Source organism: Phacochoerus africanus, chromosome 1, assembly GCF_016906955.1.
Source record: "Phacochoerus africanus isolate WHEZ1 chromosome 1, ROS_Pafr_v1, whole genome shotgun sequence".
NCBI classification, from domain to species: Eukaryota; Metazoa; Chordata; class Mammalia; order Artiodactyla; family Suidae; genus Phacochoerus; species Phacochoerus africanus.
The window spans coordinates 272,785,453-272,809,473 of record NC_062544.1 but is presented as its reverse complement, the minus strand read 5'-3'; the positions used below and the strand labels follow the sequence as shown (position 1 = coordinate 272,809,473).

Sequence of the window (24,021 nt, the reverse complement as noted above, 5' to 3'; positions counted from 1 at the left end):
AAATACTCAAAATTTCAACTGCTGGCTAGTCTTTTAAATTAAATATGGTTAAGCAAAGTAATGAATATTTGAGTATCGTCCCCAAAATGAATACTACCTAACCCACAGCTACTATGAAGACGACAAACATTTTACAGCTTCCATATCTTTTGATAAATAGCAATACAATCTTAATATTCTGACTACTTCCTCACTAAATAAAAGATGTCAGGACTACACTCCAAGGGTGTCCCATACAAGATGGCTTGCTTCTTTACAATTAAAACCGAAAGGTACAACCCTAAAACTCTACCATGGTTATTTCTATAAATTAAATGTTCCCTTCTGTTCCTCTGTACTTTAAGCTAATTCCTACATGGGTAAGTTTTTAGGCCGTTAGCTGATTTTTCCATTTCACTCCAATTTTTAAAAAAATCACAAAATTTACTTACAGTTTAATCAAAGTAATTCAACTTAATAACTTCATGATATCATTATTAAAGACACCTCCCAAATATATTACCGGTGTCCTTCTACCTACTTCTCCGATACATTTAAAAAAATGAATCTTGGTACTATTTTCCATTTTATGGCAAGAAAACAAATTTACATCCAAATTCACATTTTCAACAGCTAGTGTATAATATTCATTCAAATATAAGAAGTTTAAAAAAGAAGATCCTAAATATAACTCACCCAATAAAGACAAGGAGTGGAAGAACTTGGCACCAAAAGAGTCAGATGACAGTTACTGGTTAAAGGGTACTTATTTTAGGTTAAAGGGTACTTACTGCTAAAAAGTGGTGACTAACAGTCCCTTATGATGTAAAACCCCTGTACAGATAGTTCATAGAAATATAAAAATGAGCCTTAAAATATGAATAAAAGTGCTCAATTTCAAAGCTACCATATCAATTCTCACAGTCAGACTGGGAAAAAAGCAAAAGCTAACAAACTTTCGGCTGAGGTTGCAGACGGACAAGCACACATATTACTTACTGCTTGTGGGAAAGCAAAATGCCGTAACTCCTACTGAAGGGTAATTCAATAATATCTAACAAAATTATGTATGTGTTTTACTCTTGATCCAACAGTCCCACTTCTAGGACTCTATCTTAAAGACCTATTTTCTCAAACGTTGGGGAAAAAAATAATGTTCCAAGTTATAAACTATTGCATCTCAGAGTTCCCATCGTGGCGCAGTGGTTAACGAATCCGACTAGGAACCATGAGGTTGCAGGTTCGATGCTTGGCCTTGCTCAGTGGGTTCAGGATCCAGCGTTGCCGTGAGCTGTGGTGTAGGCTGCAGACTCGGCTCGGATCCCACGTTGCTGTGGCTCTGGCATAGGCTGGCGGCTACAGCTCCGATTAGACCCCTAGCCTGGGAACCTCCATATGCCGTGGGAGCAGCCCAAGAAATGGCAAAAAGTAAATAAATAAACTATTGCATCTCAAATGTCCATTAATAAGAGACTGCTTTGGCAACACTTTTCTTTTCTTTTCTTTTCTTTTTTTTTTTTTAGGGCTGCACCTGCGGCATATAGAAGTTTCCAGGTTAGGGGTCAAATCGGAGCTGCAGCAAGAGAGGTCAGGGATCAAACCTGCATCCTCATGGATACTAGTCGGGCTCTTAACCTACTGAGCCACAAAGGGAACTCCAATAAGAGACTGCTTTGGATTACCTGTGCTAGAGCCACAACTGAATACTATGAAGCTTTAAAAAGAATGATAACCACTATGAATTAGGAAAAGTATTTCCTGGAAATCACTTAAAACAGTAAAATACAAAACAGTACATATAGAATACTTCTCTGTAGCAAAAAGGGTAATAAATATATACACAAAATATTAACCTGTTTTTATAAAAGAAACACAAGGGAAAAAGTCTAGAGATTAATGGAAAGAGTTACTAAAGGAAATAGCTATGAACAGGGTATAGGGAGAAGACGGGATCAAGACTGCAGAGTAGATTTTTTGAATATAGCTTTAACTTGTAAACCATACAGATGTTTCACATATTCAAAATTGAACTTAAAGAATGTGAAGAGTAAAGAGTTCCCATTGTGGTAGCCGCGGAAATGAATCCAACTAGTATCCATGAGGATACAGGTTCGATCCCCAGCCTTCCTCAGTGGGTCCGGGAACCAGCGTGGCCATGAGCTGTGGCATAGGTCGCAGACTCGGGCTCAGATCTGGCACTGCCATGGCTGTGATATAGGCTGGCAGCTGCAGCTCCGATGCAACCCTAGCCTGGGGACTTCCATATGCCTCGGGTGCGACCCTAAAAAGCAAAAAAAAAAAAGGGGGGGGTGATCAATCCTGGTAGTAAACAGAAATAGAAAACAAATTAATTGCACATCAAAATGCTAACATAAAGGACTACATCTCACTGATCTGTGATTTCCTGGTACCCAGTATATCTAGTAAGTAGTGACCAGCAGGTGCTTACAGAAAACACAACTACTAGTATCTACTCAGCCCTGACTATGCACTGGACAGTACAAAAAGCTTTCCATACCTGAGAGCATCTGACCCTTGCACCAAACCCAAGGGAGATACTATTCTTATCTCCATGTAACCAATGAGGGAATCAGTATTGGAGGTGAAATTATTTCTCCAGGCCACAAAGCTACCAAGTGGCCAGGCAGAATTTCCAGCTCTTTGACTCCAAAGCCTCCATCTAACTTCTGTGTTCTAGTGCTAGGTTCTCAAAATTTAATGTGCACAATAAAGATGTGCGCAGGAAATTTTTATAAGATGCATGCTCCCAGGCCCCTCCCACAGGTCTGGGATGGGCCTACGGATGCTACATTTTGAGGGGGCACCCTTGGGAAACTCTGATGTCAATGGCACAGAGACCACATTTCAAGACATGCTGCTCAAGGGGCCTCACAGAGTGGCAGAGACCAGGTTCCAGAAGGCCTATCAAGGGCCTGGGGATGGCAGTGCCCATGTGGCTAGAACAGCCAGGAGAAGGTGACAAGACAAGGTTTACCTTTTTTTTCCTTGCTTTTTAGAGCCACACCCACAGCATACGGAGGTTCCCAGGCTAGGGTTCAAATGGGAGCTGCAGCTGCCAGCCTACGCCAGAGCCACAGCAATGCCAGATCTGTGTCTGCAACCTACACTGGAGCTCATGGCAAAGCCAGATCCTTAACCCACTGAACGAGGCCAGGGATTGGCCCCTCATCCTCATGGATACTAGTCGGGTTCGTAACCCACTGAGTCACAATGAGAACTCCCAAGACAAGGTTTATTTTTAATAAAATAATACCACCTTCACAACAAAATTTGAAACACTGAAGACAGATGAGGAGGTCATTTTACTCCATAATAGATGAGGGCTTTTTTTTTTTTTTTCCCCCATAAAAACTGTAGGGAAACCAAATATTCCCTTAAATTGCAAATCAGCAGAGATTCATTCCATTGACCATATTTAAAGGAACTTTACTGTAACAAGAGAAGCAATATGAGAATGAGATCCAAACCCAGAGTCTGTAGTTTTGGCACAGACAGTAGGAAAGAAGCAATTAAGGGAAAGAAAACTGAAAACTGATAAATAATAGTATAGCAATAAGAAGAAGAAGGGAAAAGTAATATTTATTAAGTGCTTGCTATGTGCCAGGCACTCTTTTAAGTTCTCAGATATAGTAACTCTTTAATCTTCATAAATGAACACCCACTCTATAAATACTAACAGTAATACTAGTATGATCCCATCTTATAGAGGAGAAACCTAAGGGACAGAGATATTAAACAGTGTGCCCAGCATTATTAAGTGCCACAGATGGGAGTGCGATTCAGAATCCCATTCTTTTAGCCACTATATCTCCCACTGCTCTCTGCTGAAGCAAAGGTAGAGGGAGCAGAAAGTCCAAAGAAAGTAGCAAGACCTCTTCACCCTAGACACCTACAATTTAGTAAAAACATCAACTGTCCAGGAATCCCAATGTCTGACTCATAAACCAGGAAATAGACCCATAAACCAGGAAATAGACTAGTTTCAAGGGTAATAGCTACTCTCCAACATGTCTGCATAGTACATTCATAAAATAAAGTTACCTATGAAATGAACTTGAGCAATCTAAAGGGTTTTGGGGGTGTGTTTTTTTTTTTCATTTCTGTTTCTCTTTAGGAGGAAAAAAATTAATCAATTCTACTGAAAGCATAAATTATCACTAGCTGAGGGGGAAGACAGAACTTAAAAAAGCAGATGTAAGAACCAGTAGTACAAGTTTATGTAGATTTCAAATAGCTCTACACAACCCAACAGTCTAAAAAGCATCTCTCTGTATTAGAGCACAGAACAGTAACTAAAGCTAAGTGCTGTACTCTGTCTAAAGGTAGGTCTTTAATTCAACAATGGATAATAAGAAACGTCACCAGTGCTTAGAAGTATGGACTGATACACACCCTAAAAGCACTGGGTAGGTAAATATTACTGAATTCGTAGCTTTTTCCCTTTGGTCTTAACAATTTTAATCATTTGGCAATATCCTATAGGTTTTTTTAACGTCTCTCTACTTCCATGTATAAAACATCTGGTTTCTTTCTCATGTTTTTATACAGTTTGCTTCATCTTTTCCTACAGTTATATATCTTCATCTGTTTACCTAAAGTATATGCATTATACTGTATGAGTAACAAATTTTTACTGTTCTACTTTTTTTTTTTTTAGGGTCACATCTGTGGCATAGTAAGTTCCCAGGCTAGGGGTCGAATCAGAGCTGTAGCTGCCGGCCTACACCACAGCCACAGCCACACCAGATCCAAGCAGCGTCTACGACCTACACCACAGTTCACAGCAACACCAGATCCTTCACTGGCCGAGTGAGGCCAGGGATCAGACCCACATCCTCATGGATACTAGTTGGGTTCATTTCCACTGAGCCACAATGGGAACTCCCTGCTCTACTTTTTCAAAGGCATATAAAGGCAATGGGGTTTTTTTTGCTTTTGCTAAACCGTTGCTGTTAAACTGATATTCATAGTTAGAATATTCCAAGTTTAAAGAGTTGCTATGATCAAAGAGTTCGCATTGTGCCTCAGTGGGTTGCAGGTTCGATTCCTAGCCTTGCTCAGTGGGTTAAGGATCCAGCATTGCCGCAAGCTGTGGCATAGTTCACAGAAGCGGCTCTGATGTGGTGTTGGTAGAGCTGTGGAGTAGGCCTCTGCAGCTCCAATTTGACCCCTAGCCCAGAAACTTTCATATGCCACGGGTGCACCCATAAAAAGAAAAAGGGAAAAATAAAGATTTGCTATAATCACAACTGTAAACTTCTACCAACAAAGACCCCAAACTGAACATTCAATTACTGTTTTTATTACTTGTAGGCACCATTTCCCTGCCATCTCTAACCATATTTTAGCTTTACCTAGCCAGCACTATTAGGTATCCTTCTTCATACAATGCTTCCTTCTACCAACCGCTAGGGTACAGAGAAACATGGGTGGAACTTAATCCATTTCTCAGTTAATTTGTGTTTTGATGCTGTAATAGAAAATAAGATTCAATAAAGTAAGCATTCTTCTGACGTGGGTCTCATTAGATCTTAAAGTGTTTTATTCCTATCAGCATGTGAATTTTTTCCCTTAGATGGAAAATCAAATTGGCTACTTTGTTTTGGTAAAACAAGTTACTAGTTAATCTAAACTAACAACTGGTACATTAGCTTTTATAGACACCACACACACAGCACAAAGAGAGTAAAGTGCTTTATAACTTAACTTTTACTCAACCATTAAGAATTAGGTAGATACTAAAATTACCATTAGTCTGTGTATCACTTTTTTAAAGCACACACAGTTCTCAACTTACATACTGTAGTATATCACACTAAATATGTAGAACACTTACACGGGTAAAATAGTCTACAAACACCCTCATTGTTTTTTATTTCCTAAACTTTCTGAAAATGTCATACTTTTGTTAAAATTATTAATTGGTAAATTTTAAAATTAATATATAATTAGGCATTATATCTGACTTAGGAACTGAAACAGCTATTTCCTGCACAAAAAAAAGAAAGTAGGAATTGCCAGAATTAGAATAACAAGAAACTTGTATGCTTACCAACTTCTCGATTTCTGACTCAAGATTCTGTATACAGTCAAGCTTTCTTTTGCGACAGCGCTGCGCAGCAATTCTGTTTTTACTTCTTCTCCGAATGTCATGGATGCAATCCAGTTGTTCTGGAGTCAGCTTGTGCATTTTCAACAAGGACTGAAAATCATTTCTAGAGAGTGAAATTATCCGTTGTGCGTTAAATGGCAGTTTCACCTAGAAGGAAAAATAAACATTACTAATTGTTGCTGTATTTTGTAGTTACACTTAAATCTAGGAAGAGGAAAAATACATATCTAGGTTTTCCAAGGAACTTCATTTAGACTTAAAGAAGGCCCCTATTCCCAATTTCTAAATGATCTCTTATTAAAAAAGACTGATAATTTAATGGATTTTTTTTTTTTTTAATGGCTGCACCTGTGGCATATAGAAGTTCCCAGGCTAGGGGTCAAATAGGAGCTGCAACAGCCGGCCTACACCACAGCCACACCAACACCAGATCCAAGCCATGTCTGAAACCTACACTTCAGCTCATGGCAACACCAGATCCCTAAAGCCACTGAACGAGGCCAGGGATCAAACTCTCCGTCTTCATGGATACCAGTCGTGTTCTTAACCTACTGAGCCACAGTGGGGACTCCTAATTTAATGGATATTTCTATTCTATTTTCAAGAGGGTTCAGAAGATAAATAAATTTAGAAGCAGACTTTTTTTCAGTAAATAGAACATCCTGACACAAATATTAATATACTTAAGATTAAAAACAGAATTTTAATAATTTTACTAGGGCATGTTAATACCCCACAGGTATCTGTAAGGCTCTTTCTAAAGTGTGTTTAATGTATTGTTATCCAAACCAAAACCAATCAATTTTATTTTTTGATTTATATTACTGTGTAGCATTGATTTAATACTGGCATAAAAACACTAGTAATTTCTAAAGATTTCAGAGAACTTATTTTTCTGTCAGGCAAATGACAGTTTCACATAATTCATTTTACTTGCCAATGTAGAAACTGTTAGAAAAAAACCTTCTGAATATTTTAAAGTCATTTTCAACACACTTAAATTTGAAAAAAAAGATAATTAGAAAGAAACGACACTGAGGGATAGTTAATTACCATAATTATCAAAAATGCAAATGAAACACTGGTCAGTTTCTTTGGCAAACTACTTAGTCTTTCAAGCTGACAGAAATTAGTTATATGAAATAATCTAAAATTTCATAAATGTTTCATTTTTAACATTCTTTTCATAGTTCCAAACATTGGAATTACCAATGTCATATAAAAATTTATGGATGTAACTCATGCATACATATTACTTCTTAAATTAAATCAACAATCGCCTCCCTGCAAAGCCGGGGTGGGGGGGAAACTCTTTCATTCTTCCAAACTATGTCATCCAACAAATATAAAGACAAAGAGAATGATAAAGAACTAACAAGCCCTTATTTTTACTGGAACTACAGTAATGTTTTACAAAAAAGCATCTATCAAATACAATCATTTGTACACAAAGCATATAGATCATAATATGATTAATGCCATACCAGGTATACAAAATGCGTACTAAATTATTAAGACATTCTCTAAATTAACAGCTGAAATGGCTAAGGAAAAATAAGAAAAACATTAATAGCTATGAGAGGCTAATTTAAAGAAAACTCTGGATCAGAAGCCACATTCCTAAAATGAGTCACTGCTAAGTCATTGCTAAGTGACTAGTCCCGCGTCTAGACATCCTTGTGGCAATGAACACGACTAAATATGTGCTGTGTTTAACTAGAAGTTATCACATAATGATTACAGAGTTATTATTCTTTTCCCTCTTGGGACATGGCATTTAATTTGAACAGTTAAACAGCCAATGTATGAATCTACTCCCTCGTTAACATAATAAATACACCTATTTGAAACATATGAAGACAGAAGTCTTTCATACTTCTTCCCGCACTCCTGGTATTTATCCTGTTTTTTTAAACTACTGTACATGGATGTCCCCCCTCCCTGCCTGAGTCGGCTCAGGTCCCTAGCGGTGCAACAGGTGCTGACACATTAATCCCAATGAATGGTGGTAAGACAATGACTTAACAACTCACTTATTTTCTGCTCACCTCACATTCTTGTTCTCTGGCTGAACAGGGTTCACTGTCTCCTTCAGTATCTGTTTCAGAGTCGTCTCCCAAGCTAATCACACACGCATAGGGACAAGGTTCCTGCTGGGGCTCTGAAACATAATCATCATTTCCGATTTCCAAATTGCTCGAAGAGCCTTCGGTACTCAGTGTACTTATAAAAGGGCAATTGACAGAACTCAGCGTTGTAAAAGTCCTCTGACCCGGTTCCGGGCTCTCGCTAATCCTGATACCTAGCCAGGGACACTCGGACCGTTTCTGGGAGTAGATCTGTTCTGAGCCATCTTTGGCCATGGCAGGTGATAACTGCATTTGGCATGGAGAGTCCGTGCTGCAAATGTCAGTCCAGAAGCCTTTCGCTAGGTGTTCTGGCCACTTCTCGCTCTACACTACTCAGATCACTTGAGGCAAGGCTACTATCTTCCCTGGAGCCAGAGTCAGATTTCAAACGTAAATCTTGACTCTCACCAAAAGTTTTTTCTTCTTGAACATCTGAACCCGACAACGGCTTCTCTGTTAACACTGCTGTGTTCTGCATACCAGCAAAATTCAAGTCACCATATTGGTCATACGTGTGTAAAAGAGACAGAGAATAGAGCCCATGGGGGTCTGTAGAACTGGGGGGGAAAGGAGTTGCTCCTGTTTTTTCTGATGGGCACTGAGAGGCAGGATCTTTCTTCTTGGCTTCTTCATGTTCCATTGCTAATTTTCTTTCTTCACATTTTAAAATCACCTGCAAATCTGCACAGTCCTGGACACCTCCTGAACACTCACGTTCGGAGGGCTCGTTTGGCTGAACAGAAGAAGTGTGAATGTCTTTGACACTGGATTCCACAGCACGGACTCTGTCAGTTCCAAACGCTTTCTGGAACTTCCGGTATTTGGGGCATAAAGACGGCAGAGACAGAGCAGCATCCTTTTCTAAGCACATGGATTCACATGTTTGACTGGCACTGTCTTGCAGAGGAGGCAGTACTTGTGCACTCCCTTGATACCGGCGGAGTTTACAGTGAGGAGTCCGCACATTTTTGTGTTCCAAAAATTCCTCCACTTCATCAATTTCTAAATCCTTCTGGTCCAAAAGTGAAAATTTAAAATCTGGTTTCTGACAGGATGATGAGAAACATTTTTTTCTTGGGCATTCTTGCTGGTCTGCAGCAGAGTCCAAAAACTTGTATTTGAGAAACTGAAAGCAGGATTCCTCAATATCAGATACACCTAAAAATTCCACACATTTGCATACTTCGTCCACATTGTCCTTACTTAAAATCAGTTTAGCGGTGTAGGCAAACTGAATTAAAGGTTCAAATCCTTTAACTGTCACCTGTTAACATACAAAATAAAAACAAATGCATCACAATGAAAGCTGTCTAGTAGATAAGTACAAGAGAAGTAGGAAGGGAATGAATGGCAAGATGGGTAACCTCTCCATAACGGCTTATTTTAATGGGTATTTTAATTTGGTAGGAAAAAAAACATTCTTCCAGGAAATGTAAAGCAAAGGGAGTCTGGGAAAGCATACTTCGCACATCCTATTCATTACAATCACACCCTCCACTTTATAGATTTCACTCTCAATGACCCATGGAGTTCAGTTTACTGATATGAGGTAAGACATAAACACCGCCACAATTGTCCACATTAGCTGAAAGAAATCATCTATGGAATAAAGCAGCATGGACACAAGTTGCAACACAGAGTCAAGTGCCAGGTGTCTGCTGCCATCCCATCTCCATGTGGTCCCTACATTCCACCAACTCCCCAACTGCTATAAACTACAAATGTGAAATTTGTAACAATGGAAAACAAAGTATCTAAAGTCCTGACCCATGGGGAATGCACAGTAAATGGTAACTATTATCTTTATCTTTTATCTCATGCCAAAAAGGTCTAATAAAATTTTTTAATTTCAGTTTTAAAAAGTGAGCTAAGAGAAGATCTAAAAAATTATGCCAAGTATTGTTTCAGAAAAGATTCATGGACTCTAGGTAGTAACATCTTTAAGTAGGAACTTGTGCATTTACACTCAATCTGCCTCTGCAAAATGAGGGGCAAATGAAGCCCATGGCAACACAAGGAAAGTCTCATTCTGGGCTTAAGACACAAAATTAGTTTTAAAACACTGAATTCTTCTAAGAATGATCAAGATACACTGTCATCAAAGAGCAGCCTGCACAGAGCTGTTACACACATGCTTTGTCCAAATTCCTTTTAACAGCTTCTGATGTGTGTCCCAATGCCTAAAGCTCAGCACTCTTCCAGCTGTAGATACTAATGCAATCAAGCAAGCTGCTGGAAGAGTCCCTGCACCCAGCTCCAGCCCCAGAGAGAGGTCTCCTAGAGGCAGGATGGTAACAAAGACTTAAATGTCCAGATGAGTAAGCTCCACAACAGGCTGGTGGGCAAAAGGTGTGTGAGAACAAGGCTCTATAAAGACGACATAATAGCACCCTTTTTCTAATAATGCATAAGCCACAATCTCAAGAAAGAAGAGAGGGAGAGAAAAAAGAACAGTTCTGGAGTACCTTAACACCCACACGTAGACAAAATGAGGAGGCTGGAATGCATAATCTTTTGGGTTCCCTCCAAATTCTAAAATGCTTTGCTAAGAGCTGCTTGAAAAGCTGAAAGATCTGGCAACTCTGGCTCATAGTTAAAACAATTAACACTGAGCATCACAGGGAGCCACCAATTCACTCCCAGCCCATGTCCACGAGGGCATGTCTGAGAGGAATGGAGGCTGTGGAGACCCCTAATCCCCATCACAGCTCCCCACCACAGGAAAAAAGGAAGAGTATGGCCTGCAGTGTGGTCCCTCCCACCCAACATGACCTCACCAAATGTCTGTCATCCACCCGCTGCGTCATTTCATCAAAAATAATGTAACAGGGGTCAAATTATTCAACTGCTCAATAAATATTAACTAGCACCCAAAGTTAATCATTTTACATGGAAGATGTCATCATTTCCAAGAAAACAAAAAAGCTAAGGAAATGCACTGTTGCAGAAGCCAAGGAAGGGCTCCTTGGCCTATTTTAACTTTATAAACCAGGACAGAATTAATGACATTCGGTTAAAATCAGGGTGACCTCTCCCACCTCCTCAGGCAGAGTGATGCGCAGCTCAGCGTCGGCCTGGCCCGTGAGCCTGGCGTGGAAGTAGGCGCTGCAGGCCGCCAGCACGGCCCGGTGGGCGCGGAAGGGCTGGCCCTCCACCAGGACCGTGACATCACACAGCACGTCCTTCCGGCGCTGCTCGTCCAGGCTGAGCAGCACGTGGGCGCTGTGCACCGAGGACTCGTAGGCGAACACCGCGCTCTCACCCAGCGACATTCTGCGTCACAGATGGTGCCGGGAGGTTCCGAGAGAGCATGCTTCTGATCGGCATCAACCCTGCCAAGACACAGGCCGGGGGTCACTCACAGGAAACGGTGGGAAAGCAGGTTTTAACAAATGACAGTGGCAGACATCCATTAAAACACCCATCACTAAAACCCAACTGAAAACAAAAGCCTCTGGAAGAGCCTGGAAGCCTTTGGTCACTTGAGCTCATTTAACATAGGTTCTTAATAACAGTTCTTCTAATTAATTTTAGGTTCGTGGGGTAACAGAGGGAAGTCCTTTTGGAAGTCAGGATTTCATAGCTCTCTGAAAATAAGACATTTCCTACAGAGAAAACAGCTCCAGTGAGCAAATGGGTAGAGCATCCCAATTCTGTTGCTTTAAGACACTAATCAGTGTGTGTGTAGGTCACCAGAGGTTGGTTACACTTTAGGATGGGACCAGAGGAACAGGCACATGGCACTCCACAATTCTCCATGCCGCATTCCCCAACATCTGACAGCAAGTAGGAGGGCTTGATGTTTCACAACAAGGGGCACATTCTACAAAAGAAACAGTTCCTTCAGCACAAAGAAGAAAATGACGCTGATCTAAAGACTCCAATATGTCAGGCTGGATCTTGGTAATGAGTCCTTTTTTTTCCTTCTTCTTCCTCTTTTGGCCACACCCACAGCATATGGAAGTTTCTGGGCCAGGGATGGAATCCGAGCTTCAGCTGAGAACTATGCCACATCTGTGGCAATGCTGCATCCTTAACCCACTGGGCTGGGGATCAAACCGGTGCTGCCACAGAGTCAATGCCGGCTGGGTCTTTAACCCACTGCACCACAGCAGGAACTCCAGTAAATGGTCTTTTTTTACATCACAAGTCTTAAAATTACGGTTTACCATATATAGAAACTCTCAGTTTTCTCAAAATGCTAAAACGTAAGAGAAAGTTATCAAAAATGCTTATTTTTAAAAGTACATAGTAACATGTAGTAGCGCCCAAACATTTTTTGATCACGTACATACTACTGGCAAAAAGAAAGGGTGGTCCCAATTTTGTCTACATATTTCAGCTCCTCATAGGGGTCATCCCCTTTTGATCTTCTGATACCTCTCTCACTGTCTGAAACAAGAAAGTCTTCAAATATTCAGTAACTGAATAAATGTTACTGCTTTCAGATTCACTATATTCTAAAACAGAAATGAAAGGAAAAATAAGAACTACTAAAGTTAAAACAGACTAGGGTGAATTCTACCTTAAAGTCAGGGTTGTCTTAGTCATAAACATGTGAAATGCATCTATAAATTCTATTTCACTTATGTATTTATTTTTAAGGTGTTCATTATAGCTGAGACAATAAGTTCCTCGGAAACAGTCAATGAATATAAACTCTCTCCCTATGTGGTTAAACTCTACCCAAGGTTAAGGATCACAACCTCTCATTTACTGATTCAGTATACCACATGAAATCATGGCAACTACAAAATCATGTACTAGAACTAACTCGACTTTGGGGTTGTGCCCATACAAAATAGTAAATTCCCTTTAGCAACTGGTCTTAATATTTCAGTTATCAATATGAGGAGTTAAGTGTTAGGAGTAGCGGGAAGGAACCATCATTCAAAGGCACACAGACCACTGCCTTCCACCTGCTCTAAGACTGTACACCCTCCCCCAGCCAAGCCAGATTTAACAAATGACCACGTGCCTTGCCACGTCCCTGTACAAGTCCCCCCCCTCCTTATTCTTTCCTATCATCTGCCTTGCAAACCACTAAATCTATACTAATCTTACCCTAGTATTCTGTTGGTGAGAAAGTAAATTGCTGAAGCCACTATGGAAAACAACAGGGAAATTCCCCGCAAAATTAAGAATAGAACTACCATATAATCCAACCATTCCACTTTTGGGTATTTCTCCAAAGAATACGAAAATGTGGGAGTTCCCGTCGTGGCGCGGTGGTTAACGAATCCGACCAGGAACCATGAGGTTGCGGGTTCGGTCCCTGCCCTTGCTCAGTGGGTTAACGATCTGGCGTTGCCGTGAGCTGTGGTGTAGGTTGCAGACGCGGCTCGGATCCCGAGTTGCTATGGCTCTGGTGTAGGCCAGTGGCTACAGCTCCGATTGGACCCCTAGCCTGGGAACCTCCATATGCCGCAGGAGCGGCCCAAGAAATAGCAAAAAGACAAAAAAAAAAAAAAAGAATACGAAAATGCTAGGTTGAAAAGATATACAAATCCCTATGTTCACTGCGGCATTACTTACAACAGCCAAGATATGGAAACAATATAAATGTCCATCAATGAATGAATGGATAAAAGAAGAAGTGGCATGTATTTATAATGGACTACTACTCAGCTGAAAATAAAATAAAATCTTGCCATTTGCGACAATACGGATGGATTGTAAGGATACAATGTTAAGTGAAATAAATCATATGGAGAAAGACAAATACTATATGAGCTCACTCATAAAATGGAGTCTAAAAGAAAACAGAATTAAATAAAATTCACATATTCAGAGAACAGTATGGTGGTTACCAGATGGGAATGGAGCTGGGGTGGGCAACGGAGGTGAAAAGAATCAAATGGATGGTTGGTGATGGATAGTAACTAGACCTTTGGTGGTAATCACTTTGTAATATATATAAAGACATTGAAGAACACCTAAATAAATGAAAGATACGTTTACATAAAACAAAGCTCATACCTTCACTCCAAAGCTACTTAGTTATTAGCCCACATGTGTTTGTGTGGCCCATTGCCACCAGTTTGCTCACTACTCACCTCAAATTCAAGAAAGAGAATTTATTCTTGGTTTAACCCTCTGTTTAAGCAATTTCGGGTTACAGGTCACCACACATGTTCATGGCCAGCTTACAGATTTGGGTCAATGCCAACTGTAAATCTCATCAGCTGCAGCAGAGAGAAGCTAGAGAATCAGGTAGTGAAACAAAGAGCTACCTGGGAGGACCCCTCTAAGAAAGGTCAGTCTTCCTTAAAGTGGACTGATCTTGCTCCCACCATCCCTGGCACTCCCACGTTTTGCCCCCGTATCCAATCTCCTCCCACCCACGACCTGGTGCCCTCTGCCTCTTACAGCTGAGACCCACTTCTCTCTGTCTGCACTGCCACCATTCCAGTCCACGCCATCACTGGCTCTTACCTAGACATATCCTGTTAGCCTCTTGCAATGGCTTACAAACTCACACAGTACAAATACAGTCATGTAAAAAAATAGTGACACAAAGTTTCACACATCAACATTTTATCCTTATTAGTGCAAAGTACTCTAATTTCTACTCTGTTTTATTTTTTTAAAAAAATCCAGTTGTGAACCACTCAAATCTTAAGAGCCAATAATGGACCATATTTTGAAAACACAAGCCCATCAGCTAAGAGAACAACATCTAGAACCACACACCATCTGGGTTCAAATGTCAGCTCTGCCACTTACTATTTATCACATTGGACAACCTGCTCAACCTCTCTGGGTTGTGTCTCGGTTTCCTCACCTATAAAACAAGGAGAGTAACAGCACCTCACTGGGTTGTTCTGAGGCTTACATAATACAATGAGGGTAAAGGATTGAACACAGTGGCTGCCCCAGAGCAAACAAATAATAATGCTATTAATGATGATGATAATAAAAATAACAAAAGCCTCAAGCCCCTCTGGATCCCTTTCAATGTACGCTCCTTCATCAAAGTTACATCTCCCTTGACCAAAATCCCACGTCTTCCAAATTTCTTAACATCAGTTCCAAATCATTAGCATGTTTGCCAGATCTGCATGGTCAGGTTGTCTGTCTATTAGTCCACCTTTATCTCAGGCCTTTGTCTCCCACTCTTGCTATTCCACAGCCTGACCATCCTTCCCTCCTGCCCTACAGGCACCAAGATCCTTCCAACTTCAGGATCTTTGCACATGCTATGCCCACTCCCTAGACTTCTGCTTTTCAGCTGGCTAACTCCTCACCTCTTAGGTCTCAGCTTTAATGTCAAAACCTTACATGACTTGTTCTCTGCCATAAGTCAAGCATATAACAGATTACCTGGCCCAATGCAGGTACTTGCTTCTGAATGAATGACTTGGCATTTTGAGTACAAATCCAAAACCCAGATCATCTACATCTTCTTCCAAACACAGCACAGTCAGCTATTCCGATACGTAAGGGAACAATGCCACTAAGCCAAGTACTTGGAGAAAAGTCCTTGGATAACTTTTCCAGAGTCAGGAAGTGCAAAAGGGAGCCCCAGCTCTGGGAGCTAGAAGCATTGGAAGCATATCTGCAGGAAACTGGCAGGAGAAGAGCAAAGGTTGGCAACTATAAACACAGCCAATATAACTAACTACTTGACCTTGGCCTCATCATTACGGAGCACTACCTAAAGCTGTCCTGAAATTCAGTATCCTAATTCTGAAAATCATCTAAGTCATAAATTCAGGTTTACCAAATAATGTTACCTAATTAATGACTGAGCCAGGTAAGAATGGTGTATATCCTTCTAATATCTCTCAGTCACCATCAAACATTTCTCAAACCTAGACAGCAAAATAGAGCACCTCACGGAGTCTTCCAGACCTAAAATTCTGTTAATTTATTAACACCAAATTTAGATTCCTATGCTACACCTGAATTTTTTTATATTCCTGGAAACAGAAACTATTGTTATACTCCAAAATAAAGGTTCACTAACCTGAGCAAATTGCTGACTCACTCAGTAATGCTGACAAAGGATGAACAGGCATTTTAAAGTTTTTTGCACCACATTTGGAAATAACTTCTGTACTCTGCTCAATATACACAGTGTAAGCTTTAACATAGTTACTACTAGATGCTCTTGCTTTCAAAATCTCTTTTTTTTTTTGTCTTTTTAGGGCCGAACTCGCAGCATATGGAGGTTCCCAGGCCAGGGGTTGAATCAGAGCTGCAGGTGCTGGCCCACGCCACAGCCACGCCAGATCCAAGGAGCATCTGTGACCCACACCCCAGCTCACAGCATTGCCAGATCCTTAACCCACTGAGCAAGGCCAGGGATTGACCCTGCATCCTATAGTCAGATTCGTTTTAGTTGAGCCATGACGGGAACGCTTCAAAATCATTTTTTAAATGAAATAAGATGCTATGGCTTTATCACATTTTAATAACTTTAAAGATAATTTACTTAAAAAAAAAAAAAAACTTTTAAAACCCGAGGTGACTATTCAATCATGGAGCCAGATCTACAATGCTTCATAACAGAAACTCAGATGAGGACAAAGCTCCATGTGTACAAATGAGCTTGAACTTTATTCACCTGGAGTCTCACAAGACTTCAGTGTTTTTTAATTCTTAATGTTGAAGGGCACACACTCTGTAATCTAATACCAAGGATTCATTTAAAAGGGAAAGATTATCATCCAAACATCCTTTATCTTCACTGAACAATGACGAGTATTCTTTCTGCAAGTGCCTACCTGTACCACACAACAGCCTAGATGCCATGCAAACACAAAGGACAATCCCGACATTCAAGAAGAACATGACCTAGCGATGTTCAAAATGAACATGATACCTGGGGGTGAAAGAGGTGACAACAATCATCATGACCAATTTACACAGAAATGAGGACACTCCCAAAGGTATCTACAGTAAGACTCCAAACCGAAATCTATTTTCTGGTCAATTCTCACTTAGCCGTAACATTCAATTAATGAGAGCAACTGTTTTTAAAATAGATCTGTTAGCCAAGGGGGGCATATATGTGTACGGTTGGGCATGAATGATTAGTGACCTTGGACCTCAGAAATGGCACAACAGGCAACTATCTCCGCCTTCATATAAAGGCAGTGCCCTCCACCTACAGCATGGTTGAGTTTCTTAGATCTTGCCTTCTCCCTGCCCCCCCCCCCGCCCCCGTTCTTACAGCCATTTGGAATTTCTGCCTTTTTCTCCTTACTGCTTCTGCCTACCACCACCTCCATCATCCTGTCAATTTCTTTTGCCTCACTCAATTTCAGGGCAGGGTCTTCAGGAGGACAGGCAAATTCCTCATACCATGCCTCCAGTCTTGGCTCCCTCCTTAGCTTCAAAATCCTCTAAGCCAGTTCCTTTTACAATACACCCAAGATACCCAGAGTTTTAAATGTTCTGAAATTAGGTGAGCCTTGTCCTCTATTTTTAAGTGGATGGCAAAGACCCAACCGTTTCATGTGTTTACACCTTTTGTCCTTTGTCTTTCCTTTAAAGGCCTTTAAAAACTTTTTTTTTTTTAATTTAAGGTGGAGATGCTCACAGGAAAAAAATCTTTTTCAAGATAAGCCTCTTCCTGTTATCATTCCCCCCACCCCCGTATTTTTTTGCGTTTTAGGGCCGCACCCACAGCACATGGAAGTTCCCAGGCTAGGGGTCAAACTGGAACTGCAGCTGCCTGCTTACGCCACAACCACAGCAATGCCAGATCTGAACCGCACCTGCGACCTACACAACAGCTCTCAGCAATGCCGGACCCTTAACCCACTGAGTGAGGCCAGGGATCAAACCCGCATCCTCCTATGTACTGGTCAGGTTCTTAACCTGCTGAGCCACAACCTGCTGAGCCAGGAACTCCCTGCACTATTTAATTCAATGAGGTTTGACACTTGTACAGCAAATAAAAGGACCACACAATCAAGATAAATTTCCATCACTCCTCAAAATTCCACATGCCTCTGTGAGGTCTCCACCTCCCCGTTCCCCTGGCTCCAGGTAACCAACGATTTGCTTTATGTCACTTTCAATGAGCATACATTTCTAGTGTTCCGTTTTTATATAAATGAAATGACACATTATGCATTTGGGTTGGGGGTTTCGTTCACTCGGCTTAATGACAATGAGGCTGCACACATCACATGCTGCTGACTACTACTCCACAAGGATGTCAACACCATTTGTTTACCAATTTAACTGCTGATGGACTATGTATTGTAATAAAGACAGACAGCTGCACTGTTTACAGTTTGGGATTATTGTAATAAAGCTTCAATGACCATCTGCATGGACATATACTTCAATTCTCTTGAATAACTAAATACCTAGGAGTGGATAAGCTAAGTGATATGTAGATTTCTGTTTGACTTCTTCAAATATAGTAGGTTTCTCTTTGACTTCTTCGAAAATGCTAAAACACTTTTCCAAAGTAATTAAGTTATTATATCATTTTCATTGCTACCAGCATTACATGACAGCTCCATCTGCTCCATATTCTCATCAGCCTTGATACCATCAGTCTGTTTAATCTTAGGTATCCTAATAAATATACAGTGGTACATCACTGTGGTTTTAGTTAGCATTTCTGAATGGGTAATGATATTGAAGATCTCTAAATATGCTTATCGTCCATGTGTGCATCCTGTTTTGTGAAATGTCTGTTCAATTGTTCTGCCCATTTTAATTTTTTTTCTTTTTTAATGGCTGTACTGGCAGCATATGGAAGATTCCTGTCTAGGGATTGAATCTGAACCACAGCTGAGACCTATACAGCAGCTGCAGGAATGCTGGATCTTTTAAGCCACTGCATCAGGCCTGGGACCAAACCTGAACCTCTGCAGCAACCCAAGCCGCTGCAGTCAGATTCTTAACTCACTGTGGGAACTCCCTTCTCCCATTTTAAACTGGGCTGCTTCCTTCTTGAGTTGTAAGAGCCAGTAGAATTTTGATTAGGATTGCAGTAAATCTATACAGCAATTTTGAGAGTACTGACATCTGACAAACTGAGTCTTCTGATGTATGAACATGGAATACTTCTTCATCCATTTAGGTCTTTAATTTCTCTCCAAATTATTCTGTTTCTTAGTAAAGAAGTGTTACATGTCTTTTGTCAAATTTATTCCTAAGTATTTTGTGGTGATTTGTAGTTACTATAAATGCATTTGTCTGTTAAACTTCATTTTCTAGTTTTCTGCTATTATGTAAACATAAAATTTATGGTTTAATATTAATCTTGAATTCTCCGTAACCTTACTTATTAGTTCTGATAGTTACTTCTTAGATTCATTAGGCTTTTCTTGGTTTTTGTTGTTGTTGTTGCTGTTGTTTTGCTTTTTATGGCCACACCTGCAGCATACGGAATTTCCCAGGCTAGGGATTGAATCAGAGCTGCAGCTGCTGGCCTACACCACAGTAACAGCAATGCCAGATCCAAACTGCAAATGTGACCTATGCCAAAGCTTGCAGCGACACCAGATCCTTAAGCCACTGGGCAAGGCCAGGGATTTAACCCACTTCCTCATGTATACTAGTCAGATTAACTCGCTGTACCACAACAGGAACTCCTCCTTAGACTTTCCTATGGAGGCAATCATGTCATCTGCAAATACAGTTTTAATTCTTTCCCATCTTTATACTTATTTCTTTTTTCCCCTTATTGCAACTGAATAAAGAGGTGAGGAAGAGCATCCTTGCCTCATTCTCCTCTAAGGAAAGTGTTCAATATTTCACCATGAAATATGATGTTAACTGTAGGTTTTCTAAGATAAGCAATGATGGGCAGAAAGGAAGGTGCAGTAGTTACTATCCCAGTTAATTTAGGATTCCTCTAAAAACCCTGGGGCAGGGGGAAGCAAAGTGTGAAAATTCCTAACAATTCCCCTAAAGAGTAAAATTCTCAAACTCAGCCTCTTTCAAGGGCACACTCATTCCTACACCACCTGCAAAGTATTCACCCCAAACATAAGTAAGAGCCCACAATCAGCGGGGATCAGATAAGGAGGACAGAGATTAATTATCAGAGAGCACACCTAAGCTTTATAGCTTGATGACAACCCTGTCAGTTGGGTAAATTACTTCACATCTCTCTGACAATCCTCCCCCTTTTTTCAATAAAGGGACAAGAGTAGTACTTTTTGCTGAAAGAATCAAATGAATAATAATATACATAATGCCCAAGGACAGTGCCTGACACGTAGGAGTGCTCAGTAATTAACTGTTAGCTATCATTTGAATTTGACATTGGAAATGTTTTTGAGTGGCACAAGGTAACACAAACTAGAAAGAAAGAATAACACGTTACTTAGTTTTCCAGTGCCCAATATTGACACAGGCATAATAACACGAACACTGGTAACTGGTTTTCAGAACAGACAAATAATGGAAGACAATCACAGTTATAAAATGAAATGTAATTATTAACCTTGACAAAATAAAGGGACAGACTGAGAGACTGAATCAGAGAGAACTGAAAGACAGCGTTTCTATATGACTTATAATGTACAGAGTGAAAAGATACTGCTGTAGATTAATGAGATCAAATTAAAAAAAAATTGGGAGCTGTAGAGGTGACCAAAAACAAAAATGGAGTGATTATAAATACAGGTGAAGGGGATGGTAAAAGCAAACGAAATCTACATGGATAGTAACAGAAAGTAAACAGATGACAGCTTAGGTTGATAAATAAAATGATATATAAACATCTTAGAGACACAGAGGTAACCACCAAAAAAAATTAAGTAGAAGAAATGGATAAAGATGATCATCTTTGAATCAAAATTAAGGATTAGGTGGGGTGTAACAGATGAAGTTGCTTTATGATAAATCTATTGTTTTTAAATCAACAATATGTAATACTCTGTAAAAACATACTTAAAAGATGTTTACATACAGAGTAAACAAGAAATAGGGAAACAGTTAAGTCTAAACTGTTTATAACTTGGCTGCAAATCTTAAAGCAACTTTTTAAAAATTCTTCAAATAGAAGAGGAATTTGGTAAAGAAAAAAATCAATCTTCAACTAAAATCTTAGATTTTGACAAAACTGAGAGAGAGAAAATGCAGAAAAAAATGTAGCGAAATTTCTTGTTTGGGAGCAATGTTATATATACTGTTTAATATTTCATACTGACAAAGATACCAATTCAAACAGATTCTTTAAAAATTGAAGGGTATCTTTCAGGGAAACAAGCTGTTGAACCGTCAAACCAGACAGAGCAAGGGTTTTCTGACTTACAGAACCTGATAAAAATCTATTGTACTTCTGTCAAAAAAAATCACACTAACATAACAAAATTCTGTACCTGCTTTTGACAGAACTCATGAACTAAACCATGAGCTGATTCTTTAAGAGGACCAAAAATATTGACAAACTTGTACAAAGTCTCACCAAGGAAAATAAGAGGGAAAAAATGAATACACAACATTTCCATTATATAAAAATACTGTAATGGCTCTTCCCTTAACATGTCTTGACCTTCCCCATACCCTAACTATAGTAAAATTCACTGCTCACCTTTATAGTTAACTCCCCAGAAGAGTATCTCCACTTTCCTCTCTCCTAAAGTCATTTGAGCCTAAAATCAGGCCTTTTCACCAAACTCCATGGGAACCACCTTATGACAATCAGTGGCCTTCACCGTGCCAAATGTCAAGTTTTCAGGCTTTTACACAGCATCTCAGCAATGTTCAACGGAGGACTGATCACTGCCTCCCTGAAATCCTTTCTTCACTTGGCTTCTTGGATACCATAATGTCTTTCTTTCTTTTTTTTTTTTGTTTGTTTGTTTGTTTGTTTTGTTTAGGGCCACACCCACAGCATATGGAAGGTCCCGGGCTAGGGCTCAAATCATAGCTTCAGCTGCCAGCCCACACTACAGCAACGCCAGATCCGAGCCAAGTCTGCAACCTACACCACAGCTCATGGCAATGCTGGATCCTTAACCCACTGAGCGAGGCCAGGGATTGAACCCGCATCCTCATGGATACTAGTTGGATTCGTTTCTGCTGGGCCACAGGGGTAACTCCCCAGATACCATAATTTGACTTTCCACTTCACTCACAGCCACTTGTCCCTTTGGTGGACCCACCCCCTTCTTCCAAACCTCAGAACTCTCTCCTCCTCCCTGCGTGAACTCATCCAGAGTCACGGCAAGCACACCATCTCGTGGATTCGCCGCACACTCTCATATTTTATTTGATATAATCTCCACCACTGTGTTGAATTTCCTCCTCAAATACCCAACTGCACATTCAAATTACTACTTGTACATCTAACAGGCATCTCACATTTAACATGTCTGAAACCTTCTTTCCTCCACCTCTAGTTAGAATGTACATCAAAATATTAACAATTGTTACACTGAGGTAAGTTTTGTTTCTGCATCCAAATTCTTAACCATATAAACACATATTTATAATCAGAAAAATGTTCAAATAGACAAACCACAAACAAAAAAAAATATATGCCTTTGGAAAAAATACAGTTCACATTAATTTCAGTTTTCTTAAAGGCTCCCAAAGAATGTCAGTTACTTTCTCCCCCCTTATAATGGGTATTTCCTCTAGTCATCATGGGTATCGGGCTGTTAATATATGGAAACTTCATGGGCAACTCGAAAACACAGTAGCCTCCACTGATATCTTCACAATACTAACAAAACAATAAATAAATGTTACAGAAATTTAAAATAAAAAGATGCTTTGCTATGGAAAAAGAGAACCCTTTTATAAGAAAATAAGGAGAAAAGACCCATGAAATCAGGTCTAGTTCTGTGAACACGGGCAAATGGACATCCTTGAGACTTAAGGAGGGAGCCCCTGCCCTACTTGTCACAAAGCCCTTTGAAAAGGATAAGCGCTAAACAAATATGCAGAATTATGAAATGCAAAAGAAAATCAGTTTTAGGTTATTTTCACACTACCAGCAGCTTGATATTGTGAAGAAGGAGGTACTGGGATATCATCAAGGCTTTGCAGATATTACCAAATGTGTGATTTTCTGGAAGATCTGAGCTCACCCTTCTGGTTCCCCAGAAAGAAAACAACATCAACACTTACTGTAAGGACTGAATGATTTGGCACTTTGTGTTTTGTTTTGTTTTGTTTTGTTTTCGTTTTGCCGGTTCTTGGGCCACTGCCGCGGCATACAGAGATTCCCAGGCCACGGGTCCAACTGGAGCCACAGCAACACGGGATCTGAGCCGTGTCTGCGACCCACACTACAGCTCTCAGCAACGCTGGATCCTTAACCCACTGAGCGAGGCCGGGGATCGAACCTGCAACCTCATGGTTCCTAGTCCGATTCACTAACCACTGTGCCACAACGGGAACTCCTGATTTGGTGCTTTGATAGCACAGTGCCTGGCACAAGATAATTAACATTTCATTCTTCCTACTTGCCATCTTTATGCACGTGAACAAAAGAAAACTGTATGCTACAAGGTTCTAGGAACCTAGGAGTTAATCTACAAAATAGAGATGCATGAACATTTACGAATGTCAGTAAGCCTAATAAAGATCTCAACAAGACAAAAAGAAAGTATTAAAATGATACACACTGCTCAAGATAGTTGGTAATCTCACAGACCTAAAGAATTCCTAACCAAAAGAGCACATTCATCCAATACAACCCACTCCCCCACTTCGGTTACAGATGAGGAATCTGAAGCCCTGAGAAGATCAGTAACTTAGAGTTTAAAAAGGTCTCTGGGGTTTCTGCCGTGGCACAGTGGGTTAAAAATCAGACTGTAGTGGCTCAGGTCACTGCAAGGTGCAGGTTCA

At 40.2% G+C, this 24,021-nt stretch overlaps 1 protein-coding gene across 1 annotated transcript in view; it reads right to left on the bottom strand.

Moving 5' to 3' along the window:
- Window positions 1–24,021, bottom strand: part of BACH1 (BTB domain and CNC homolog 1) — a 40,999-nt gene that overhangs the window by 5,929 nt on the left and 11,049 nt on the right. Inside the window, 4 exon segments of the mRNA XM_047795269.1 lie at window positions 6,053–6,259; window positions 8,161–8,550; window positions 8,552–9,505; window positions 11,280–11,573. Of these exon segments, the coding sequence (XP_047651225.1) occupies window positions 6,053–6,259; window positions 8,161–8,550; window positions 8,552–9,505; window positions 11,280–11,513 (1,785 nt within the window). The 5' untranslated portion in view covers window positions 11,514–11,573.